Source organism: Mauremys mutica, chromosome 8 (assembly GCF_020497125.1).
Source record: "Mauremys mutica isolate MM-2020 ecotype Southern chromosome 8, ASM2049712v1, whole genome shotgun sequence".
Lineage (NCBI taxonomy): Eukaryota > Metazoa > Chordata > Testudines > Geoemydidae > Mauremys > Mauremys mutica.
The window spans coordinates 38,607,979-38,633,432 of NC_059079.1; the positions used below are offsets into that span (position 1 = coordinate 38,607,979).

Genomic DNA, 25,454 nt, shown 5'->3' on the forward strand with positions numbered 1-25,454 from the left:
ATTCTAAGTGACCAACTAGCATTTGTAAAATAAATTTTATATAGAAAATTCTTCTTCCATCTCCAATTTGCTAGAAAACTATGACTCTTCCTTCCATACAAGAATCTGGCCACAGCGATCCCTGTGCTCTCCATCTCCATGCTGGATTACTGTAGGTCACTATACTTAGGATCGAATGGGAATGCAACTCAAAGACTCCAGCCTACATAAATAGAACAGGCTACCACAAGCATATCACTCAGGGCTTCACTCCCTCAGCAAGTTTCCACTCCTCTTCAGGACTGCAGTCCTGATCTTCAAAATCATCAATGAACCATGACCCAGCTGCATCAATGACTGAACTTCCATTAATGAACTATCAATAGAGAAGCATTTCTGAGATAAGGTACCTCAGAAACCAGGACAAAGCTTATGAGCGGGATATAAAGTTCTCAGTCAAGAAGGTTTAGTTATAGAACAAGCTTTTTTTTTTTTTTTTTTTAAAACAGCTTTTCAGAGCATACTGGAAACCCCTTCTCTTTGGGAGGGGGGGGGGAGGAAACAAAAAAACCCACACACCCTGAGGAAGTATAGTTCTTCAGTAAATCTGTCTAAGTAGGAAGGCAGCATGGTGTACAGTGGTAAAAGTTGGAGCCTGGGACTCAGAAGAGAAGAGTTCTATTTTTGATTGGTACTAACTTGCAGTGCAGTTTTTGGTGATTTTGTTGAGGAGAGGCACAGTACAAGTGCAGAGAATTGTTAATTAGGTCAAAGTTCAGCACAGATGTTTTGAGGGGAGGGTTTTGGGGGTTTTTTGCATGCCACTGGTTTCCAAGAAGGAAGGGGGGGCGGGAAGGTTTATGGACACTAATCCTTCTCCCCCACCCCAGTAGAAATCTGGCTAGGATCTAAATCATACTTCTAATTTTTAGAAGAGAATAGCTACCTAGAACTTCCACATTCAATCCGAGGTTCCCCTTTATGGGCTAATTCTGCACCTTAAATGTGTTGCAGTTCATTTTTATAAGTGAGAGGAGGGGCGAATGGTACACTTCAATTTTGAATAGTGGTGTATGATTACTGCATGTGTTGGTTGGACCAGTATTTGAACAAACTGGAGTTTTGCCACAAAGTATTCTCATACACATGATGTATGGTCTCTTGCTTGTACTCCATGTTAGCCTTCAAAAATGGCTTTTCTTGTACTCTATTGCCTGACAAGATTGGTCAACTGATGTTCAATTAATTTAACATCATCACATGCTGTTGAAATGAACAAAGAACTCACTGTTTTATGTGGGAAGTGGCAGCTTTTGTGTGGTGTGACAAGTGTAGTCTAAATTTTCATCATTGGTCCTACAGCCACTAGATCAGGGAGCATTCAGGGCTTTCTGCACAGCTACAATTATTGGGTCACCACAGTTAAGTAAAGAGACCTTTAACTTTGTGAAGTAAGTGAGAATTTACCATTGCTCTGTCAGGAAAAAGAAACTGCTTCTTTGAAAGTATGAAGGCAGCGAAGAAGACATTTCATACCAATACAGCTCTAGACAGTACTAATTTCACTATTACACAGTAATCATTCAATATACTGACTTTACTACTTCCTAACCTCAAAAATAGGGGATATATATTCTCTGAATTAAGCTTGCTTGATCCACAGCAATATATCACCATTTGAGTAAGTTAACCTAGATCCTCTTGCTGATATGAAGTATGTGCTGTACAAAATGTTCCACTGTCACATATAATTACTTCTGCGGCTGTTCACAAAGTGTCTCTGGTGGCATAGTATCTGTGATGTCTTGATAATAAATATAATTACCAACCAGAATAAATGGTTGATTAAAGGCTCTATAATTCAGAAAGACAGTGAAGGATCCTTATGCTTCATTAAAGCAGTACTGGAATAAATTTTTTTTATAAAAGTTCCCAAAATTGAAACATGTCCAGCGAGCTCTCTAGTTTGTTGATATAACAAGTCAAAGCCTATTGTACCTTAATCAGTCAAGTGCAGGATGCCCAACCCAGATCTGTTTGCTGAAAAACAAAGAACAAGAGCCACTATTCTTCTTTACCAGGGCCCGACTCATTAATTATTAGGTCTATCCAAAACAGGCCATGTCTGTGTGCCAAATGATCATCTGTGAGCTGGGTTATTTCTCAGCAGCTCTACATCCTTGAAGGCATCAAAAATGGTATACCTTTACAGAAGAAAGCATGTACCTCTTGAAGAGAGACCCCCCATCATCTTAAGACAAGAAAGTTTCACTCATAATATTCACTAGATCAGAACCAATTTTACCTAATGTAGTCACAACTGGATAATTCCATTCAGTTTTTCCCCCCCTTTCATTTGATGGTATATAAGGTTGGCAAGAGAAAGGAAGTGGTTTTAATACAAGCTCTCATTTTTACACCATGGCATGATAGGTTCTTAAGTTAACACACAACATATTTAACCAGAACAGTTGTCATTACAGTAGTGAAATTCAAGATAGCTACCATTTGAGATGGGCTTAAACAGCTTTTAAAAGCATTTCATTTGATAAAGTATTGAGACATTTGATTTGAACGTATGAGCAACAGTACTGAGCACGCACTTCTCAGTTTCATTCCCAACTTTAATTTTCATCATAATTCAGTCATGCTTTGCATCTACTTTGACTATAAAAAAAAAGTTACAGTGTATAAGAGTTGTTATCCTTAATGATAGGAGTGACCAGTACAGGAGACCAAACACCTCAAAAGCCACATAGGAATTTTGGGGCCCCATCTCTACTTATAAATGGAATGTCTAACAGCAAATCTTTTTTTCGCCACACTCTTCAAGGATACATTTTGAAGAACAAAGAGCTGTGGTAGGGGACAGATCTTAAATACTGGGATTGATCAGAGGATGTGTTTCTGATAACTATTAGGCTGACAATCTTCTGCCTAAGTGTCTGGAGTTACTAGTTAGGAAACATATACTGCTTCAATTAATGCACATTGATGGACTTCAGAGAAAGAGCTCAGAGTTTCTACAACCCTGTTGAACACACCTTATGAGTTTTGGGTTCGTATAGTGCTATCACCATAAAAAGCAGGCTGTATTTTCTTCTGTATATGACAGTGTCTTACCAGTTACTAGGAGGATGCAACTGATGAAATTATCAAACATATGATTACTCTCATATCCCACAGTGGCTCGGGACATTCTTTTTATACCTATAAAGTCCCATAAACAGTTTGGGTCCTGGATCGATACCTCAAAGATCCTCTCCCCTTTTGCAATAACAGCTTGAGTGCCTCAGTTGATTTCAAATGCTAACAATTTTAAACAAAAAGGGCCTTTGTAGCAAGGCATTCAGAATGATGCAAACAATTTTTACTCCTGGTGGAATTCTGCACCACCGCGCATGTGCAGAATTCATGTGCCGCGCAGAATTCCCCTCCCCCACAGAAAATACATTATGCTGCAGTTGCTCCTTTCACCCAGCAAGGGCTGCTGTGGTGTCAGAACAGAGAACAGCCGCTCTGGGAGCGGCACCAGTTGTGGATAGAGTAGAGGAAGAATCTGCCTTCCTCACAGTGCCCTGCCCATGGGGCCAGGCCACGAGACACAGGATAAGGGGGAACGGACAGCATGGTGCACATGGGGCTCCGGGGGGGGGGGAGAAGAGGGAGTGTCACTGACTGGGGTTCAGAAGGGCAAGTGCAGGGGGACAGCTTGGGGCAGGGTCTGAATAGGAGAGGGGGTGCAGGGACAGATGTGCCTGACTGAATGAGAAGGACTCAGGTCAGCCAGAGGCTTCCTAACAATCCCACCCCACCCCCCAAAAAAAACCCTGTTCCACACTTCTCCCACCCACACAATCCTTCAAGTTCACACACAGGCCCAGTAATTACTTCCCTCTCCCTCAGCTCCTCCATTACCCCGACTCCTCCAGGCCTTTGTACTGCTTCTGAGGGAGTGCAGGAAATATGTTTCTGTATTGTAGTTTAAATGAATTATTACTTGGAGTTCTATATGAATATACCTAGTAATGAATCTATTTGTCAAAAAAAATATTTCCTGGATCTTTTCTGTGGTCTGTGTTGTTACAGACATAGTTGCTGACAGGTATTTTAAAATAAATTACAAACATAATTAAAACTGGTGTGATTACACTGTTACATGACAAAAATATGAAGTTACAAAATTATTTAAATTACAACAACACCTAGAGGTCCCAACTGAGATTGAGTGTCATTGCGCGAGGCACTGTACAGACAGACAGCTTACAGTCTAAACAGACAGAAGAAGCATTACTAGAAGGCAGATGTTCTAGCTGATATGACACCCAACCAACAATCAGGAGACTTATATTCTATTCCATACGCTTCCCTCTGGATGACCCAAGTTTCATAGGGGAAAAAGTACATCCATATCCCGTATACATTATAAAATTTATGTGAGATGTAACAAATGTCAAGGCAAAATTTGGCATTAGCTAGTTGAAAGGAGGTATGTATTGCTGCACAAGGTTACTTAAAATCTGTATGCCGGTGGATAATTGTCACCTACTTTACCCCTTCCCTGGAAAAAAAGCTTTTTTTTTTTTTTAATTGTCATTCTGTGCACAAAGAAACAAAAGGTCTTTAGATATATGCCCTAAAATACAAGGGCAATTTTACAACCTTTCCTCACTTTGATGCAAAAGGTAGGGAGATTACCAGGTCATGTTACCATGTAACTACTGATGGGATGAAGGGATGCACTATTTGGACTTTAGAGAGTTTTTCCACCCCCTCTTGAATTTCTGTATATATTTCCTGGATACTGTCTATTGGAAGTAAGGTGTCCCTCCAGTGAGGAAGTAAAATACAGATAAATCTTCCTGACTCGTAACAGTAATGAGTGAAGTGTTGGATTCAATTATTTTTAAGTAGCAAGTTCAAAATCTGTATGCACTGAAGCTTTATAGTTTTTTCTTCAGAAGAGTGTTTAGAATTAAAAACGTCCAATCAAAGTCATCTTGCATATAAAGGAAGTCAATTTATATTTTTAAATGTTGGGTTAAATTCTGCTCACCATTAAACCGATACAAAACCACAGAAGTTAACATCTTGTCACCAGCCCAGACATTTAAAGCACCTAACCTGGGGAAATCTCAATTGTGGGGCGCAACATGGGAAGAGAGGCAGTCTGAGGTACTAAGACCCAAGACAAAAAAAATTTCATAGGAGAAAAACTCAGACCTTTGAATTACATCCAAAAGTTAAACTGGAAGCTAATGAAGATCATGAAACACAGGTATCATGTGCGAGCTCAAGAAATGCTACCAAGGTCTAGTCTATGTTTGAAAAGGTTTGTTGGTATAACTATAGAAGAAATCTGGTAGTCTTAAACCCTTATACCAGCAAAAGAATGCTTTTCCCAGTATAGCTTACACTGATTCAGTGAGTGAAATACGCTATACCAGCAAAAGCACTTTTATGCCAATATATCTTCATCTACCTTAGGACTTTTGTTGGGGAAAAAAAAGTCACACTCAACCAAGACTGCTGTATGAGCAAAAGTTTCTAACATAGACCTAGTGTAAATAATCTGGCCAATACATTGTGCATGAGGTGAAACTTTCAAGTGGTTTTCTGGTCTCCTCAAGCAAACCATATTGCAGTGATTGAATATGGACAAAGACAACAACCATAGCAAGGTCCATATTCACAAGATGTCACAGGCTTTTTCACCAAATAAAGAGCCTAGAGTGCTTTAGCTGCTACTTTAGAAAAGTAGTGTTACCCTTAGATACCCAGCTAATTTTAGTAAAGTATCTCCCAGTTCCAAACCCTTCTAACAAGAGAGCAAATTTTCTCTACACAAGGGACACCAATCTCACTATTGCTGCCAGATGTTTCCCCTACCCTAAAAACATTACCTTCATCTTGCCAGGTTTTTTCAGCCACTTTGCCCTAATCCAGATACATACTGTCCCATCCAAATGCAATTAAAAAAAAAAACAGCTTATGTTATCTGTGTATGATTAACACTGAAGCCCAAAACAGTAGCACCATAATGCTCAATATCATCCTTTGTATCCTCTCAGAGCACAGACATTCACATGCAATTTCATCTAGCCCATCATACACTGCACACATCACAATTATCTTGTGAGCAGCGACATCAAAGACACCTGACAGAAACAAGAATTAGCATGAACACTTGATCCAGGTCAATAACCATAAGGAGAATGGATAACGAGACCAGTACAATTTCTGCATCATATCTAGGCTTAAACCAAGATTGAAGAAAAAGAAATCTGGAGATTGAGCACTGCAAGCACTGAACAAGCTGTTAATTCAAGCCCTAGACAGCATAACAATTAGCAAGATTTTGTCAAGAGCAAACTTCTTGAATCGCGGCCTAACCGTTTTTTGTTTAAGATAGGCCAGCACCAGTAACAGACCCACAACCCTGCTGCATAATTTAGTCAGCCATGGGCATGTATCTTAGGCCAGGGTCTACACCAGGGGTCGGCAACCTTTCAACAGTGGTGTGCCGAGTCTTCATTTATTCACTCTAATTTAAGGTTTTGCGTGCCAGTAATTCATTTTAACATTTTGAGAAGGTCTCTTTCTATAAGTCTATAATATATAACTAAACTATTGTTCTATGTAAAGTAAATAAGGCTTTTAAAATGTTTAAGAAGTTTCATTTAAAATTAAATAAAAACACAGAGCCCCCCCGGACCAGTGGCCAGGACCCGGGCAGTGTGAGTGCCACTGAAAAATCAGCATGCATGCCGCCTTTGGAACGCATGCCATAGGTTGCCTACCCCTAGTCTACACTATAATCATACATCAGTATAACTATGCTGCTCAGGGGTGTGAAAAATCCATCCCTGAAGATGCAGTTATACTGACCGAACTCCAGTGCAGACAGTCTTATGTCAATGGGAGGGCTTCTCCCATCAACACAGCTACTTGCCTCTCACAGAGGTGGATTAACTACACTGATGAGAGAAGCTCTCCCATTGGTGTAGCAGCAGCTTCACAGAAGTACTACAGTGGCGCAGCTGCACCTGTGCAGCTGTGTCGCTGCAGTGTTTTAAGTGTAGACATGCACCAAAGTCTCAATGACAGTATGAAGTTCTTCAAGACTCCTCAGAGCCTCAGCTAGGTTAAACCTGCCTGAATATGAAATTTTTCATCATCATGTTTGTCCCTCTTGACACAGAATCATACCCACAAAAGCAACCAATCTGCAAACAGGTAAAAAAGCAGCAAGAATTATTTTTAACGGAGCAGAAAATACAGATTCATCAGGCTGTCAGTAACCCAAAACAGTTTAACTGATGGTGATATACCGAATGCAAACAAAAATACTCCATCAGAGCCACAGAGATAAACTCTCTCTCACTTCCCCCAACAGAGCAATTTATACATATTACATCTTTATATGGCTGCACTGTATTAAGTGAACCTTTGCATGTAAAAAAGATAAAACCAAACTCTTTAGGGTCAGACAGTTAAATTTTGCTAAATATATTTATGTACTGAATGCCCCAACTAACCAGATTGAGAGCAAATGAGCACGTGAAATTTAAACTTATTATCCTTAAATTTCAGGTCCCTATTCTTCATGCCTTTCCTCTTGGCCCTAGTATCATGATGCCACATTTGTCTACTACTGCCACAACTCCGAATGCCCATTCTATAATAACTAAGCTACAAACAGAGCATACCGATTCAAGACATAATCTGGTTCTCTTGATTTTTTTTTAAATAGTATTTTGTATCCTATAGTCTGAGGCATAGCCTCACTTTGTTGCATGAAGTTATAAGCATAATTCCCTTTACTTTATGTTCAGATCATACAAATAAAATAGGTAACATGATAACAGAGCCATCTTGTTTTAATAATGGTATTGAGAAGGGCCACAGTCAACTTAAGAAAACACATCTAAAAGAGCTTTTGCTTCCAACATCTATGAATAGTTTTCTTTAACCTCTATTTTTCAGCTTTGTTTATTTTGTTCAGATCACACCACTTTGTGTACAGTCAATTTCACTGCTGATCTTGAATTGTCAGTTTCCCTTGCATGTGTTGGTCTTTCATCCCACAGGAAAGAAAAACATTTTTAAAATATAACATCCTTATTTATTAAACCTACAAAACTCTCAATAAAAGCTACCTCTTATTTTTTTTCCTAATCTGACTAGATTTCAAGCTTTAGGTGTTGACGTAAGAGCCCATCTAAGCTTCACTATCTTTAAATTGTAAAAAAAAAAAAAAAATTGAAGTATAATCACTTTGTACTTTTCTGCATATAGAAAATATAAGGAGTTAATTACTAACAAAACAGAGAAGCCACTGTTATTTCACCTGACTTTCCCCTACACAGACTTCTTATAAGACTTTATCTAATAAGATTTAATTACTCTTAAGAGAGCCTCACTTTATAAACAAATCCTGAACAGCATGTCCATCCCACCCACCCCTGGGTCAACTACAAGTTAAGTAATTTCACAGCAGTCTTGTTATTCTTTAAGGGGAGAATGGCTGGTTCTTTACCACACTCCATTCATTACAGAGGACTGAAATGCATCAATTAACAAGAGAGTTAAAGAGTTAGCAAGAGCCTTACAGGACAATGGTAGTAAGAAACTAAAAGACACTTACTTTTCATAGACCAGCTCCTCATCAGTACAGAAATAGTGGGTATTTACTGTGCTTTTGGGTTTATTCCGTAAAGTAGCAAAATATAATCGATCTGAAACAAAGTTGAAGGCAACTGACGAAGGCTATACAGTTGTCGTGGTTCAATTTCTCAACCCTCCCCCTCGTCCCGCACGGTAAACTCAATGTTGGGGATAAAAGAGCGATCTCCGCCCCCCCTTTAATCCTCGGCCTCCGAGCGGGCGGGGCACCGCTACATTTCTCCTGCGTAGCCGGGAGAAGAGAAAGTCGGGCTGCCCGCGCTTAGCCGCACACGGCTGTGCCCCCGGAGAGGGCTGGGCGGGACGGGCTCGCTACGGGGCGGCTTTCACCCAGCGCAGAGCCCGTGGCGACAGGTGCCGGCTGGTTCCTCACCGGAACGGAGAAGGAAGGAACCGGCTGTGACACGACCAGCCCCAGCCCGGGGGAGCTGGGTCCGTGAGCCCCGGGGACAGGGGTAGAACGGCGAGGACCACGGAACTACAGGGAGAGGCAGGAGAGGGAAGGGGCCAAGGCAGCCAGGCAGGGTCCCGGGGAAAGGGGCCACGGCCGCCAGGCGGTTCCCGAGGCCGTAGGCAGTCGGGCTTCCTGTGGCCCTCGGGCTCTCACCTTTCAGGAACTCGGAAGCTCCCACCAGCAACTCGGAGGCGGACGGAGCCGGCTCCATCTTAAAGAGGGCGCGGAGCGGCGAGGCGCGGGGCAGCTCGGAACTCATGGGACCCCGGGGCGGCTCCGGCGGGACCCGCGCGGGCTCAGCAGACAGGGAGCCCCCAGGACGTACCGAGAGGAGCCGCCTGCCTGCGGCCGCGCTGCCCAGAGTGCCGTCGTCCCCAGCGCCCGCATGGGAGTGAGAACGGGGACGGGGGGAGCTGCCAGCTCTGGCACAGGGCGGGCGGGCGCGCGCCGAAGGGCGCTTCGGAGCTTCCCCGCCCTCCGGCAAGGCAACACCCCCGCCGCTTAAAGGGGCAGCGCCTGGTTACCAGGCACCGACCAGCGCGCTAGCAACCCCGTTACCAAGGCTTTGTTACACCGGACCTAGCGCCGGGGGAGGGAGCAGAGACCAGTGCCCCTCCCCGCCTCCGCTCCTCCCTCAGAGCCCCAGGGCAGCTCCGCCCGCTGCCTTAGAGCCTGCAAGCGGAGCCTTTTCCCCGCCCCTTCGGAGACTCCTTACGCCCTCCCGCCCCTTCGGAGACTCCTTACGCCCAGCCCGTCCCGCCCTCCTCAGCCCCCCGACAGCCCCCCTCGCAGGGTGATGCCGGAGACCCCCCGAGCTCTGCACTAGCATCATGGAGAGCAGAGCCGAGGGCGGCCTGGGAGGCTGCAGGGGTTCCAGCGCTGCGGGGTGGAAGTGCCTCGGTTACAAGCGGCGGGCACCCCCGGTCAAGCGCGCTCCTCAGGGGAGCCGGACAGCGGCCTCTATTGAGTCTGGCGTGCGGTCCGGGCCTGGGTCTCCTCAGCGCCATCTACTGGACGGAGCCCTCCGTCTGATGGACAGCGCGATCAGCCAATTAGGGCGCCCTCCCGCGTTCGTAGCCCGTGGCAGCGAACGGTTGTGAGGCCGCCCCCCCCCCCAGAACGCGCCCCTCGGTGGGGTGGTTGAGCGGGCTGGGCTCGGCCCCCAGCTGCGTGCGGCGGGGCAGCGGAAGGCTGGCTGGGGAGTAACCGTGAAAACTTCCACGGGCACGTTTGAAGGCTCCAGCCTCTCGGATACGCACACCCGCGGCAGGCCGCGCATCGCTTCTTCTCCGGTGCAGGCTCTTCCCAGGCGCCCCGTCAACCCCCGCCCCCCGTTGAGTTTGTTTGCCCCCAGCCCTGTCTGTGAGGAACTGCTGCAGCGATGAACGCCGACGGGTAACTGGCTAGAAAACTTAGGAAGCTAGAGTCAGTCTGAGCAGAACTGGGCCTTACAGCTTCATTACACCTGAAAATAGTATTGTAGAGCTAGCTTCCTCACACTGCGTTATAAAACAAATTCCTAGTGCATTGGGATAAGCCTCAGGCACGCGGAACCCATTCTTCTGGTGCCTCTAAGAAGCTATCCGGTGATCTAATATGTGCTAGAGGTTGCTATTGTTAAGACTGTGGAAATAGCTGGACTATGGGGAATGCATTCATAATTTGTTTATTCCTGGTAACCATGAGAGACGGATACTTGATCAATTCAGAAAAGATGTTTCTTCATAAGTAGCAGTAGGTCAGCAGAAGTGAAATAGAGTTGCATACCCTTATTTTGCTCTGTCTGGCAGAAGCAATGGATGGCCAGAATAAGTAGGGGTGGGGGCTCCAGATAAACGTATTTCCCTCCCCCGAGTGATCATAGTTTCAAATATAGTTGTACGTTCCCTTCCCCACCAATTTACAGATTGATTCCATTCCCTTGCCAGGGCAGATCAGATTACCTAGTCTCTCTCCTCAGGCACACCACTATGCCTCAGTTTCCTCATCAATCATATCTGGGCTACTCACACACTGCATGGCTAAAGTTCCAAAAGAGGATGTCCCTTTCTGGGGTCTGCTTAGTAATGTCCTGGTTCTATTGGAGTACTTGAGTCATCCACCTTGTCCTTAAAGGCTTCATAGCCTTTTAATTCAGTTTTCTTCATAGTCCTTCTTCCCTCATATCAAGGGTCCACAACAGTCTTCCTCACCTTTGGCTGTAGGGGTTCTCTCCAGCCCTTCCACCACCTTCTATGTATAGTCTTTTCACCCCTCCGAGCTGCAGACATCTGGAGTAGTTCCAAGTGGTCTCTGACCAACCTGCTGGCCATAACCTTAATCATGCTCCTTTCCCAATCTTTACCAGGGGAGGATAAACAGCTACAGCTGTTGCTTCACTGGCAGATCTGAGGCAATTCTCTTGCTCCAGGTGTTCTTCAGACTTAGTCATAAGACATACCCCTCCTCCTATCAGGCCTTGTTCTCAGCTTCATCATCTGATTAGTCACACAACTTGTTTGAAGACCAATGCTGCCACAATCCTTATGTCTTAAAGGGGCTGAGGCCCTGCAACAGCCATGGTAGGCTATGCCTGCCTTAAAAGACCACCATGCTCAGTGCACCAGCCCAACCCCTTGTCATTTTAGAACTTCCCATTTCCCATCAACTCCCACTTCTTCCAATTCAATCCCCACCAGCTCAGCAATACCACTCCTTACATGTGCATATGTACAGTTATTTTATTTTCACGAAGGATTTGTCGGTGTGGGAAGAGAGCAAAACAGTTTGGTTCTGACCTCACTATGGACCTCTTTTTGCAACCTTTTATTGACTTAGAATAGTGATAGTTTAGGCCCACTTAACCCTGTTTTAACTGGGACTTACATGGTGCACACACCTTGTGCTAGCCCTTTGCATAGGGATCAGTTACACTACTAACTTAAAAAGGGACTACATGCACTTTTCAGTATGAGTAAAAGTTGCCAAAGTGGGTTACTTCCCCCCAAACCCTGTACCTTGGGAGTAAGCTGTTGAAAAACTTGAGATAGCAAGAACTCATGTAAATAAAACTCCCTACCTCCCATGTTGTACCACTCCTGATTTTCAGAATTTGTTCATCCACTGACTAATCCAGTCCTAGTGGTGTAAGCTTCAAACAGATTTGAAGATGGGATGGATGGGCCTTATGTGGACTGATTTCCTTTAAAAAAAATTTTTTGAGGGAAATTATAGGGTAGGGCTTCTTGCCCTGATCATCAGTCCAGGAAGGGCCCCTTCTCCCTATATATTTTTTTTCCTTGGGAGAGGTAGGTGGCCTGGGTTTGACAAACATCAGAAGATATAGTTAAGGCTAAAATGTAAATTTTACACTGCTCATTGTGCTTAAGACATGCAGCATACTCAGAGTCATACTCCCCTGTCCCTTGTGGAACTTCAATATATGGCAAATAGAGGTGCTACCCATACCAATTGAAGGAAGATATAGCAGTAACACTTTGAATTCCTAGGCACAGGAGGATGACTTAGGACTAGAGTTGCAGCATGAGATTTTAATTTTTTTCAACTACTATGTTTAAACCAGATGCTTAATGCCAAATTTTCAAATGTGGGGGAAGGGCGCTAACCTAACCCTTTGGGTACATATTGCAACTGTTTGCCCAAACTGCCTGCAGAAAGGCAAGATTTGTTAGGTGGGGTGGGTTTGTACACCAATTTTGTGGGAACAGCGTACCTAACACTTGAAAACTTTGCCAATAGTACTATTATAAGACAAAAAAGTACATAAGTATATAATTTGTATAACAATGCTACAAATTAATTTACCAGTATGATGAACACTTCTTTTATTAATTGACAACTGATACAGAAAAGAAAAAAAAAGTCACAGAAGCAACAATAAGCAAGCGATGCACAGTGAGTTACTGCAAGAAGGTCTGCATTGATAGAAAGACCACAGATATAAATATACTATTTCACTGTTGTGTGATCATTAAATCTACTTTGATTACTCCAACAAGAGCAGTAAGCAGAGTTTTAGTCTTCACATTAAAACATACTTTGCCACTTAACATTTGACTACTGCTAAGGCTAAGAAGATTACACTGTATATAAAACAAATCCTATAATACAACTAATAGAACAAGTGTAAAAAGCATGGTCGTAATCAGCCTACTTGTAAAGAACTTCTGACATTACCTAAGAGTCCTTTTTGCTCAGCTAACCTATTACAAGAATGATAATCATAAACCATGTCTACACTAGAAAAATGACTCATTCCTGACAATAGTTGTCTGCCACAGATCCCCTTGAACCAGCTTTTAGAACAATTTTTACTGCTAGTGTAGATGGGACTAACTCCTTTTTAGTTCTGAGACTTGGTTCCACTAAGGCTCACTGATCTGATCTGTCAGTGTCTAAATTACATTGCCATAGATTATTTCTTCCACGTCCCAAGAATATTTTTTATAATGGTTTTGTCCTATATACCCTAACATTTTAAATATTTCCAGTACTAGTTCAGCAGTCCCAAGCTGATAACAGCCAATGGTAACAAGTCCATTTAACGTAGGTATGACCAGAGAATTCAGAGACTGAAAAGACCCAGCAAGTCATCTAGTCCAGTCCTCGCCAGTGCAGGTGTGTAGCCTACAACATATTTCCTAATGTCTCCATTAACTACACAACTTTATTTTTCATCATTTGCCATTTGAAAACAGGTGAAGGAAATAAAAATAGAATATATTCAGTTCAAACAGTAAAACAAAATAAAAGTAGACCTGTATGCTTACAAAATATACCTTCTGGATCAGATGCAAAACAGCTAGACAGACAAAATACAGTATATCTGTAGTTACTACCAACAATTATACTTAAAACATTCTTTTTAAAATCTGAGTTGCTTTTCAGGCACATTTCTCCAATATAACATACAGTAGAACCTCAGAGTTACGAACTGACCAGTCAACCACATACCTCATTTGGAACCAGAAGTATACAATCAGGCAGCAGCAGAGACCAAAAAAAAAAAAAAAGCAGCAAATACAGTACAATGTTAAACGTAAACTACTAAAAAAAAAAAAAAAACCCGGAAAGCAGCATTTTTCTTCTGCATAGCAAAGTTTCAAAGCTGTACTAAATCAGAGTTTAGTAAACTTTTGAAAGAACAACCATGTTTTGTTCAGTTAGGAACATTTCAGAGTTACGAACAACCTCCATTCCTGAGGCATTTATAACTCTGAGGTTCTACTGTACATGCAAAATACTGATATAAGAGTAAGTTCTAAAGGCTGTAGTAAATGGCAAATATGGCACCTGTCTCTTTTGGCTGCATATGTGGTAACGTAAGCTACATTTCTTATGATATATGCTTTCCATGTTCATTATCTTTCCCAAGTTAGCAATTAGAACTTTTACCTTTCAGTTCCTGAGCAGCGTCCCAGTGACTGTGGGCAAAGTAATGATAGGAAAAAAGGCGGTATCAGCCACATCATGCTCCATAACCCCTCAGTGGCCAGTGTTGTAGGCAAGGCTCTTAGAGATGTTTGATACTGAGACTGTTCTTTGTTCCATGACTTAGTTAGGCTTATGATTTGATTGGAACCTCAGGAACATTTCACGCTGAAGAACAATCGTTAACATACAAGCTTTGAGGAGTTTTATAACCAAGTCTAATACCCTTGCAAACAGCTCAGTGTAACCCTTAAAAGTTTTCACTAGGAATTGTTGAGAAAAATAGGACAGTCTCATAAGAGATATATATATATATATATATATATGCCAAAATGTCATTTGATTAGGTAAATATATTCTAAAGAAATAGAAGTTAAGTTCTTCATATGTGCGCACCAAGTGATTATGCATTTTTCTGCACATGCTTTTGAAGATCTGGCCCTGTAATTTTGACAATAACAGCTTCTCAAGTATTAAGAGATGAAGGTGATTTTATGATAAGTGAACATTACACACACACTGTTCTTTAAACTTTCTCAATAACTTACACTGGGGAAAGAAAATACTGTGGGCAAAATTCAGAGGCTATGTGTAAAGGAGGACAAGCTGGAGTAATGCATTCCTTCTTCTGGTCCCTCAGCATTTAACTTACACTGATTTGAATTTACTGTTTGATGTGTAACTTATACCCCTTATATTATACATTCTTACATTTTATTCTTGTGATTGGCATAATTAGGGAACCCAAACTGAGAAATCATAATGTTAGAATATTTTAACGGCATACTGTTATAAATATTAACCAATTTATTTAGACAGTAAGATCTTTGTAGCAAGTGCTCTGCTCGGTGCCACATTCCGGAATAACCACTGTTAGTCTCTTTTTCTAAATTCCTTATGTCAACAGGTTTCACAAACACTCCTGAAGGCTTTCCAGTATGCTTTGCCACTAGAAAATTCATGACAATATCATCACAGTTTTGAGTTTCATCTATCAAAGCATGAACAGCATCAGGCTGCTTTTGAAAGAGTTCTAGGTATCCACTGTGAATGAATGCTGCTCCTATGAGAACCATGGAGTACTGGTCCCCATTTCCAAATCCAGGTGTCTGCAATTCAAAGCTGCCATAACTGTATATACCTGAAGAAGTGGAAACATGCTTTCTAGGAACAAATCCCACTATCTGATCTGGAAATTGCTGTAAGAAAATCAAAAGATAGCAAAATTAGAGCTCCACTACAATCAAAATGTTAATCAATACAGCTGCACAAAACCTCTTAATATAAGTATCCCTTATAAGGCTATTATTGATAGAGGTGCAAATTAATTGCTATGAAAGGTGCAGATAATATAAAATAATCAGCTCTGTGGTCCGCTGGCCTGCACCACATTGAGATTGTTGCAAGTTAATACAAAATGACCAGCAGAAACTGATACACTGCTTCACTCCACATCATACAGTGCCAAGTAGCATCTGGCCAAAGTTAATTTGCATTCATGCGTTTGGGATCAAAAATAAGCCTACCGATAATCTCTACACAGTAAAGAGAAATATTACTATTGATTTCTGGTGCACAGCTTCCAGATCAAATTAAATTTTCTCTGCTGCATTTAACCAATTAGATTTTCTGATATCTGTGACTTGGTAACTTGCTTTTTAAGCAGAGGAATGGTAAAAACATCGCTTATACCTGCAGACTGTAATTTTGTATCATTAAAATATTATTCTTCAGGGTCTTGCCTTTTAGAATTTAGCTGATCATCTATATGACAGATGATAACAGCATGTCCTAGAAATAGCAACAATGAACTGATTTAATCTTTCCATTTAGTAAAACTGATATAAACTCCATTATAAATATGCAGATGCAATATATAAACATTACCTTCCAAACAGAGAAGGCAAAAGCAAGGTCATAGGCACTAATCAGTGTGTCATCATCCATCATTAAAACAGCTGAAGAGAGGGAAAAGACATTTTAATTTTTTAATGCATGTAAAGAAAAATTTAAAATCATTAAGTGATAAATACAGGCAGTCCTCAACTTTATGATCTTCGACTTACAACAAATGGCACATACGACGCTTCTAGATTGACACCTTGATTCGACTTAACGACCATTGGTTTTGACTTTACAACCCTCAGTCCCGCAATGGAGTGGATTGCAGTTCTGAGTTACACTGTTTCGATTTACAATGCAATTTTCAGGAACCAATTGTGTCGTAAGTCCGAGGACTGCCTGTATGTGAGAATTTACCTGTGCTATATGCAATGACAAGCTAGCCAGATAACTCCTATGAACATTAGTATGAGCTGCATAGCTAAATCACCATGCACTAGACTGAAAACGTATACTTAGATATTAAGGTTACAGTGAAAAGGATGTTTAACTTTGCAATTGTAACAGATGATTAATTGACCTGAAGCAAACATAATTTTTAGCACATTATTGCTATTATCAATCACAAACTATCACTGTAGCATTAAAAGTTGTGTAGCATAGCTGTGCAGTGGAAAATCTGTTGGGGGAGGAGGAAGAGGAGTTCATAGAATATCAGGGTTGGAAGGGACCTCAGGAGGTCATCTAGTCCGACCCCCTGCTCAAAGCAGGACCAATCCCCAGATTTTTACCCCAGTTTCCTAAATGGCCCCCTCAAGGATTGAGCTCACAACGCTGGGTTTAGCAGGCCAATGCTCAAACCACTGAGTTATCAAAGGAATACAACAGACTTTACTAATTTGCAGGTCAGGTTGCAGTCATAATAGCTTTTTAATACTGTGAAAAGCACAACTATAAAAATCAAGGGAAAAAATCAGATCCCATATTGTCCAGTAAGATGGATTATATGATTTTCCACATAATAATTATTTCTAAACATCAAGGAAACACCAAGACATAAGTATTTCCACACCACTTCTCTGGGACCTAGACAGGCAAAAGTAGCATATTATATAGGCAAAAATTCCCTCTTATTAACTGCAGGATAAGGCCTGTTGCTTCTGATCTCTGGTGACTTTGGGCAGGGTCGGGGAGGGAGGTTCACCTTCCTCTGCAGCATGGGATGCAGTCAACTGCAGGGATTAACTGGGTATATCTCACTTAATCAGTTCCCTGACATTGCAGAAGTCTCAGGCATTCATGCACCTCTGTCACTCTTGTTATCTCCCTGTTGCATGTAATAGTCTAGTTTCATGTATAATACTATGGTCGAATTTCAGTGGTTGGGTTTGGTATGTGAGTGCTGGGTGGATTTGTCATATACAGGAAATCAGACTAGATGATTTTGTGGTTCTTTCTAGCCTTGTATGAGACCCTAGAACCTGAAAACATGCAGCATGTAGGGGTGAAAGCAGGATGCAAGTAGGAAGGAAACATAATGGTGTGCTGAGCCCTTTAAGGCAATGGTATGGCTCAGTGCAACCTGATTAAGCAACAGGGCATTCTGGGGGCTGTAGTGCTCAGAGGCTTTCTGGGAATTTTAGGTTGAGTAGCAACGTATTCTATCATAGGGGGTAGTGAAATAAAAGAGTTTCCTTTATACGAACAAGAAAGAGACCACAAAAGAGGTGGGACTTATGTGTCTTTTTACTTGAAGGAAACAGGACCTTTCCTGGGTCTCTCCTGTAAAAAGTTGAGGAAGAGGCCTGGATGAAAAGCCAAAGGGCAAGGAAAAATACTTGGAGAAGAAGCAGTGATTTGGGCTAAAGAATCAGACTGGGATAAGGAGGGAATATAGAGAGCAGCACATGCTTTTGGATTTCCACCAAACGGCTGTAGAACAGAGATTGGCAAACTCCGACCCTCGGACCACATCCGGCCCACCGGACCCTCCTGCCAGGCCCCTGAGCTCCTGGCCCAGGAGGCTAGCCCCCGGCCCCTCCCCTGCTGTCCCCCCTCCCGCGCAGCCAGCACAATGCTCTGGGCGGCCGAGCTATGAGCTCTTGCCGGGCCACGCAGCTGCAGAGCCATAGCCTGACCTGGTGCTCTGTGCTGCGTGGTGGTGTGGCTGGCTCCAGCCAGGTGGCACGGCTGCCTGTCCTGGTGCTCTGGGCACTGTGGCTGTAGTGCCACCAGTCACCGGTGCTCCAGGCAGCGTGGTAAGGGGGCAGGGAGCAGGGGGGTTGAATAGAGGGCAGGGGAGTTTGGGGAGTAGTCAGGGTGGTCAGAGGGCAGGGAACAGGGGGGTTGAATAGGGGCAGGGGTCCCAGGGGGACAGTCAGGAATGAGAGGAGGGGTTGGCTGGGGCGGCGGGAGGTAGTCAGGGAACAGGGATGGTTGGATGGGGCAGGGGTCCCGGGGGGGCTGTCAGGGGACAGGGAACGGGGAGTTGGATGGGGCAGGAGTCCCAGGGGGGCTGTCAGGGGGCGAGAAGCAGGGAGGGTCGGGCCACGCCTGGCTGTTTTGGGAGGCACAGCCTCCCCTAACCGGCCCTCCATACAATTTTGGAAACCCAATGTGGCCCTCAGGCCAAAAAGTTTGCCCACCCCTGCTGTAGAAGAAGGTATGTGAACCCCTGTACTGATTTGGACTTTTTTTAATGTTAGTTTTGTTGGATTAGGGAGGAATTTTGGATTTGGCTGGAAAGCTAATCTATCTAGTCACCTTTACCTGAAAGAAGAAACTGAGATAGCAGCCACATTTCCATGAGTACAGCAAGCGCCCTCCCTCCATTCTCTCCTCCACCCAGTGCTTCTAATACAGCCTCCGAGGGGCAGAGGGTGTCTAACATCCATGCTACAGGATCTCCATTTGTCCTGCTGCTTACATCTTCCCTGCCGCTGTTTTCTGCTAAGTGGAATTGCTCAACATCTGCTGGATTCAGAGGTTTCTGGATATTTTTTCCATAATGATAAAATATGCAGTTGTTCTGAGTGACAGATAAAATAAGTGTCCTGAAAAGTGTAAATAATATTGTTAGCAACAAGCTACGTATAAGAATGAGGCATTCATTACCTTGTGTTTCCAATTCAGGGAAGATCTGGAGTCTGTTCCTCATGCGATTCACAGTCTGCACTTTGAAGACAACAGGTACAGGATGGGGTCCCAGGGAATTCCACATTTCCTCTGGTATCTTCTCCCCAACATTGTTCCACACAACAACCACTTTGTGTAGATGGGGGATGGCTTGATAATGATTTAAGAGCTTCAACAATAAGTCAGTCCTATTGTATGTCTGCATAACAAGAGTAAATGAATCCAAGGCAGATTGGCTCTGGGATTTTGGTTCCCTTCGCAAATTGGGCATTTTGTCATCTTTAGTGTTAGGAAGCAAAGCCATTAAAGCACCTGCCATGAGGAGTAAGAGAAAGATCACCACAGAAGAGAAGCGAAGTAGTCGGATTCCCATAACTCTTCCTGGTAGCTTACAGATGTGATGACATCTTTATTAACAAAAATTGAAATGGGAAGAGAAAATTCATCAATCGTCTACCTACATATTTGTCAGTTCAATGTAAAATTAACATGGACCTCACTCTTTCTCATAGGGCAGGTATTCAGGGAGGATTCTTTGTTGATGGGTATCCTAGGTAAACTTTTAAAATTGTTATGTACTTTTGCTCTCTTTTATTCTCAAGACAGATATGAGTCAGATGCAACTTTCTAAGCTTGCTACTGATCAATAAAGATTATTAAAAAACAACTAGTGGGTGATATCATCCTGGGAGTGACTTTTTGTTTTGCTTAAGCAGAAACACCCCTCCCCCCCCATTGATTTCAGTGGGGAGTTCTGTTTAAAAATTGGTGGCACTTCATGATCCTTCATGTTTAAAACCCTAGAGAAAGTATTTAAAGTTTACAGGGATGTTACTTTCCTTTGGATACAATAAATGCAAGCACTTAATTCATTACACAATATATAGACCAGTTTAGAAAATATTAGCATGAAACAATGTATTAAAGTCATACTTTTAGTTTTAAAAAAATGTACTTACTTCATTTTTGCCAAGTTGGACTGGGTTTATTTTGGTTTGTTTTAAAGGATGGCGCTGATTAGGTGAAATCAATTCTGTATGGATCTGTTGGAGGCAAAAGGAATTATGTAACTTTTGTTCATGCATTTGCTCACCGACCACCCAAGATCCTCTCACAATCATATATGTTTGTGTATAAGGCAAGTGTTCATCTCAACAACTGATGAAGGTACACATTCTTGGCAACTGTCCAACTTTTCCTGTTGTTCAGCTGAAGAGTTTTCATTGGATTTCATGACCACTATAAAAATACATTGCTAAACCAGTATGTTAGAAAGAAACAAGTTCTTACCTCAAGCATATTTAGCTGCTCATTGAGTATTATTTATTTGTATTACAGTAACACAGGCCACTTACAAACAACACAGGCCCCGTTTTGCTAGGTAGTCTGGACAAGTTTACAATCTAAATAAACAAGATAGTTGAAGTGACCAGCCCAAAATGAAACATCAGGTTGGTGACACAGAGCTATGAAAAGAACTCAGGTGTCCTCAATCTCAGTCCAATATGCCGTATCCACTAGACCACATTACAGTACATCGTAGGTTACCATAATCACAGCTGGTTCAGGTGATAGTCTCCCATTTTCCCAGTGCATACCTTTCATGTTCTCCATCTCCCACGTTTATTGGTTGATTTAGAGGTTAAAGGGGAAGCATGCATGGTGATCAGTTGGTTTTATGATTTTTCCCATCTCTTCTGAAGGCAGGTTAGGTGGGGATGGCAATAAAAGTTCAGGGGCAAGAGGGTAGGTGGGATGGTAGCAAAAGTGGAAGGGCAGAAAGGAAGGAAGGTCTTGTAGTTAAGGCACTAGATTGCAGTCCAGGAGATCCAGGTTCAGTTCATAGGTTTGTCATAGATTTCCCATACGACATTGGACAGGTCACTTGTGCCAGTGAAGGAACTAGGGGTCTCCCTGCCTGCAGGCCATTGCAGGATTGGGGCCTTGATCTCTCTGTCTAGTGGCATCCTCATTTTATAGAAAGGGAAATACTCCCCCCATTTAAATTATTAAATTAAGTTATTTGGGGCAGGGTTATTTATACTCTGTGTTTGCACTATGCCTAGCACAATAGGGCCACAATTTTTGTTGGCGCCTCTAGCTAGTACTCTAACACAAATAGTTACCCATACGGTGCTCACCTTTATTATTATCTGTGAACTGCAGAGGCGGCATTTTCCACACCTGCGAATCAGAGTGAGCATTTCATACATTTTGGATGGAAGACAATCATAGAAGTATAGGACTGGAAGGGACCTCAATAGGTCATCTAGTCCAGTCCCCTGCTCTCAAGGCAGGAGTATGTAGAACAAGAACAATTTTTCACTCTCCTTCTTATAACAACCTTTTGTGTACTTGAAAACTGTTATGTTACCCCCCTCCCCATCTTCTTTTCTCCAGACTAAGGAAATTTGAGAGGGTTTTTTGTTGTTGTTAAATCTGTCTGTGTGAGGAACATAGATACCTGCTTCTATGGACAACAGAAATATGGAAACTTAGAAGAGGAAGAGCTAGCATTAAGTTGTTGAACCTATGCTTCCATATCAACAAAATAACTTATTTTAGGTTATATAAACTTTTTACTGATAGAAATGCAAATTGGAAAGTCTGTATATTTACAGCACAGTCTAATGATCTGAACATGTGACAGGCAGTCAGGACCTCCTGAGTTTAGGTTCTGGTTCTGATTCTGTGTGGCCTTGGAGAAATTACTTACACCGTTTTCAAAAGTGACCACTGAGTTTGGTTGCCTCAATTTGTGGGTGTCCAATTTGAGACACCATTGTGCCTAACTTTTGGAAGTGCAATTCCTAATTAAATCAATAGGAGGTGCAGCTTCTCAGAATTTATCATTCCAGAGGTGTCTCAAGATGGTCTCCCGAAAACCGATACAGCTGCAATCAATATGAATTTTTAAAAATGCGGATCTTAAATTGTATCTCAGATTCCCTATTTTCAAAACAGGCATTGTGATACTTGCCAAGATTGTTGAGAAGATTAACTAGTTAATATTTTAAAGCACATTGAAAATGCAAACATAAGTGCTATGTGCTATTTTAAAACTTTCTGTACATTTGTGTTTACTTAACATACAATGGGCTGTAAATGATAAATAAGGATATCACAGATGAATCTCAAGATATTAAATTAGAATTAGTATCATGGTGCTTTCATGTATGAATATGCTGAACAATGCAGCAAAGTGGGATATAAAATTCCACTGCACTGTATTGGGCTTCTTCCCACATTCAAAGACTCAACATTCCTTTGTAAGAAATACCTCTTTTAAACAAAAATAAAATACAAATACTGAGAAAGTCAAGATATGCAATTTTAACCCTCCTTTTAAGAAAGAATTCTTCTGAAGCTGCTGTCTCTCTGCCTACACAGTATTCTCCTACCCATTCTAATAATCAGCATTCATTTTATGAACAGTTCATTAAAAAAAACCCAAATAAATTAAATTATTCAAAGAACAGCCACTTCACATCGTTGTCCAAATCTAAAATACCTTCCATATAATTGCATTTTAATGTATCCTTACCTAGAATGCTGGAGACCGTGAGCCACAGATTATTTGTCTAAGCCTTGATTTACATGAGGAAGAATGGAGATTTTTTAACCGAGCATAAGAAGTGCGCACATTTTTTTGTAAACTCAGTTAGTTTGCACTGGTTGTATTTTTAAGTCAACAACATTGATAGAAAAACCCCTTTCCTCATCCCAACATGAGAGATTCAGCAGAAGGTCAGGAACAAGCCCGTACTACCTTTCCTTTCTGTGGCATAGTACTTCCTGCTGGATGAAAACACTCCTTCTCCCAGCAGGCTCGAATTTGTAGTTCATGCTTTATCCCGACCATAACAGTTTGCGTCAACTCTTCCTTCAAGCAAGCTTTGATTCTTACAGAGAGTCAGATATTTTTTGCATGTGTTTGTTTTCAGTGTCAGACCCATCTGTTTTATGGGAGGAGAAGTTCACCTTGAAATGTACCTGAGAATGTATAAAACTAAATTTCCCTTATTAAATATCTTCTTCATTCCCGTTCAAATACAAATATTTCATAGATTGCGGGTCACACAGAAAAACAAGATATTATAATTATGTGAAGTTCATTTAGATAGAAAATGGAAGGGAAATCTACATATCTAACCTATTCACGCCTTCGCTGATACAAATACTATTTTACCTTATAGTACATTATAGTACAGTGGGGATTTTGCAGCCACCTTCGGCAGTTTTTATTTCGTAACAAAATAATCTTTCAAGACAGTGTTAGGATTTGACTGCCTCTGAGAACGCTGTATAAAATGCATGGAAATGAAATAGCTAAAGTAATTGCTGTATAGAAGGCGTCCCTGGACTGGTGTGTGTGTTGGCGGAAGGAGGACCCATACAGTTTCTCTCCCCTGTCAAAAGATGAAGATGATCTGCAAGCAAATAATTGATTTCCCTGAACTGCGCTTTCAAGCTGCAGTGCCGAAGGGGCTGGGTCAAGCAGCGAAGCTCCGCAGTAAAAAGAGGATCATTTTGATTTAGAAAGGAGGTACTTATGGGCGTACCACACAGAGGATTCTGGGCGCTGAGAGAGAGCAGACTCAGGGAAAGGTCATTTTTTGAACATCCTGGAAAGGATTCGGGACGGAGAAGTGTAGCTGTAAAGGGCCGCAGCAAGGAGGAGCGATCACAGGCAAGTCTCCTCCGCAGGCTCTGGCTAAAGCAGCTGAGCTGCGGGCCGCGGCACCCCCACACCCGGCCCTGCCTGGCCGGGCCCGCCGGGAAGTAAGGAGGCAGGGAACAGGCCGCCAGGCTCAGGCACTAGCTTCCCCTCACCCAGCCCCGCCCCTTCCGGAGAGAGTCTGGGGCCACTGTCCTGCCAATCGCCCGTCTCTCCTGCTCTAGCCCCGCCCCCAAACATGGCACTGGGTTGCTGGCCACGCCCACTGTCTCTCGTGGCGCCTGCGCAGGCGCAGAGCAGGTGCCGGAAGTGTCGGAAGCGGATCCCGGCGCGGCGAAGGGGCGCTGCAGCCGCGCTGCTCCCAGCCTGCCCCGCTCCTTGCCGGGGTCGCCTGCGCCCGGCGCCGGGAAGATGTTGCCTTTATCCATCAAGGACGATGAGTACAAACCGCCCAAGTTCAACCTGCTCAGCAAGGTCTCGGGCTGGTTCAGGTGAGCGGCGGGGGCCGGGCCCGGGGGGGGGTCTCCCGGGGCGCGCTCCCCGGAACTGGGGGGTGACAGGGGCCGGGTGGAGCCGGCGGCCCAGGCCTCGGCGGGGGCTCTGTGCCTGGGAGCCGGGGAGCGGCGCCCGAGGGACCCCGCCAGCTGCGGAGGGAAGGGGCGGCGGCGGCGGGGCCCCCCGGGGTCACGCTGTCAGCCGCCGGGCAGTGGCCAGGCCCCGCGCCGCACTTGCCCTCCCCGGGGCCGCGGCAGCGAGTGACCGCTGTGCCCTGTGTCTAGGTCCATCCTGTCCGACAAGACCTCGCGGAACCTGTTCTTCTTCCTCTGCCTCAACCTCTCCTTCGCCTTCGTGGAGCTGCTCTACGGCATCTGGAGTAACAGGTACCGGCGCGGGGGGGCGGCTCCCGCAGCAGCCAGTGCCACGTGGACTGAGCCGCTGGGGCCGCAGGCTGGAGTGCGAGCACCGGCAGGCGGGGTTTACGGGCGGGGGTGTCCCTGGAGTGGGGGAGGTTGAGTCGGGCGAGGTTAGGGGCTCTGACCCGCCGTCCCTTCCCCAGCTTCCACGAGTTTCAGGGCCATGCTTGTCTCTCCAGCTCCCAGGACGGCAATGGCTCTGTGTCTCAGATTGATAACCAGGCTTGAGTGAGGCTTTTGAATTATTGAAGAAAGATTCCCATCATTGGCTTCGTGATGGAGGGGCTGTAAGTACCCCTTCCCTGACGTTGCACCCTGCTAGTCTGAGCTCTTGTCT

At 43.4% G+C, this 25,454-nt stretch overlaps 3 protein-coding genes and 1 long non-coding RNA gene across 8 annotated transcripts in view; 2 read left to right on the forward strand and 2 right to left on the reverse strand.

Moving 5' to 3' along the window:
• CDC14A (cell division cycle 14A) overlaps positions 1-9,699 on the reverse strand; it is a 114,085-nt gene extending 104,386 nt beyond the window's left edge. The window contains exons 1-2 of the mRNA XM_045028922.1: positions 9,272-9,699; positions 8,627-8,717 (exon numbers count right to left, since the gene is read on the reverse strand). Coding sequence (XP_044884857.1) covers positions 8,627-8,717; positions 9,272-9,377 — 197 coding nt within the window. The 5' untranslated portion in view covers positions 9,378-9,699. The remainder of the gene's footprint in view (positions 1-8,626; positions 8,718-9,271) is intronic.
• Positions 9,700-9,898: 199 nt separating this feature from the next.
• Positions 9,899-19,655, forward strand: LOC123375576. 2 transcript variants are annotated; one of them, XR_006581517.1, is made up of 3 exons: positions 9,899-10,513; positions 15,456-15,749; positions 19,523-19,655. It is a non-coding gene; the product is annotated as an uncharacterized LOC123375576 (long non-coding RNA). The 2 variants fall into 2 exon arrangements; XR_006581518.1 differs by lacking the exon at positions 9,899-10,513 and adding an exon at positions 13,579-13,735.
• Positions 14,234-23,698, reverse strand: EXTL2 (exostosin like glycosyltransferase 2). Of its 3 annotated transcripts, XM_045026580.1 has the most exons (6): positions 23,070-23,698; positions 21,667-21,709; positions 20,485-20,568; positions 19,505-19,932; positions 16,436-16,506; positions 14,234-15,747 (listed from the first exon to the last, which is right to left on the reverse strand). In XM_045026580.1, exons 3-6 carry the CDS (start codon positions 20,487-20,489, stop codon positions 15,256-15,258), a joined length of 996 nt encoding a protein of 331 aa, XP_044882515.1. In that variant the 5' UTR covers positions 20,490-20,568; positions 21,667-21,709; positions 23,070-23,698; the 3' UTR covers positions 14,234-15,255. The 3 variants fall into 3 exon arrangements, with proteins under 3 accessions (XP_044882515.1, XP_044882516.1, XP_044882514.1); XM_045026581.1 differs by lacking the exon at positions 21,667-21,709 and having other exon boundaries at positions 23,295-23,698; XM_045026579.1 differs by lacking the exon at positions 21,667-21,709.
• Positions 23,699-24,155: 457 nt separating this feature from the next.
• SLC30A7 (solute carrier family 30 member 7) overlaps positions 24,156-25,454 on the forward strand; it is a 54,135-nt gene continuing 52,836 nt past the window's right edge. Inside the window, exons 1-2 of one of the 2 annotated variants that reach the window (XM_045026576.1) lie at positions 24,156-24,694; positions 24,983-25,084. In XM_045026576.1, coding sequence (XP_044882511.1) covers positions 24,615-24,694; positions 24,983-25,084 — 182 coding nt within the window. In that variant the 5' untranslated portion in view covers positions 24,156-24,614. Of the gene's footprint in view, positions 24,695-24,982; positions 25,085-25,454 lie in introns of those variants that run through there. The other variant, XM_045026577.1, reaches the window with a different exon arrangement.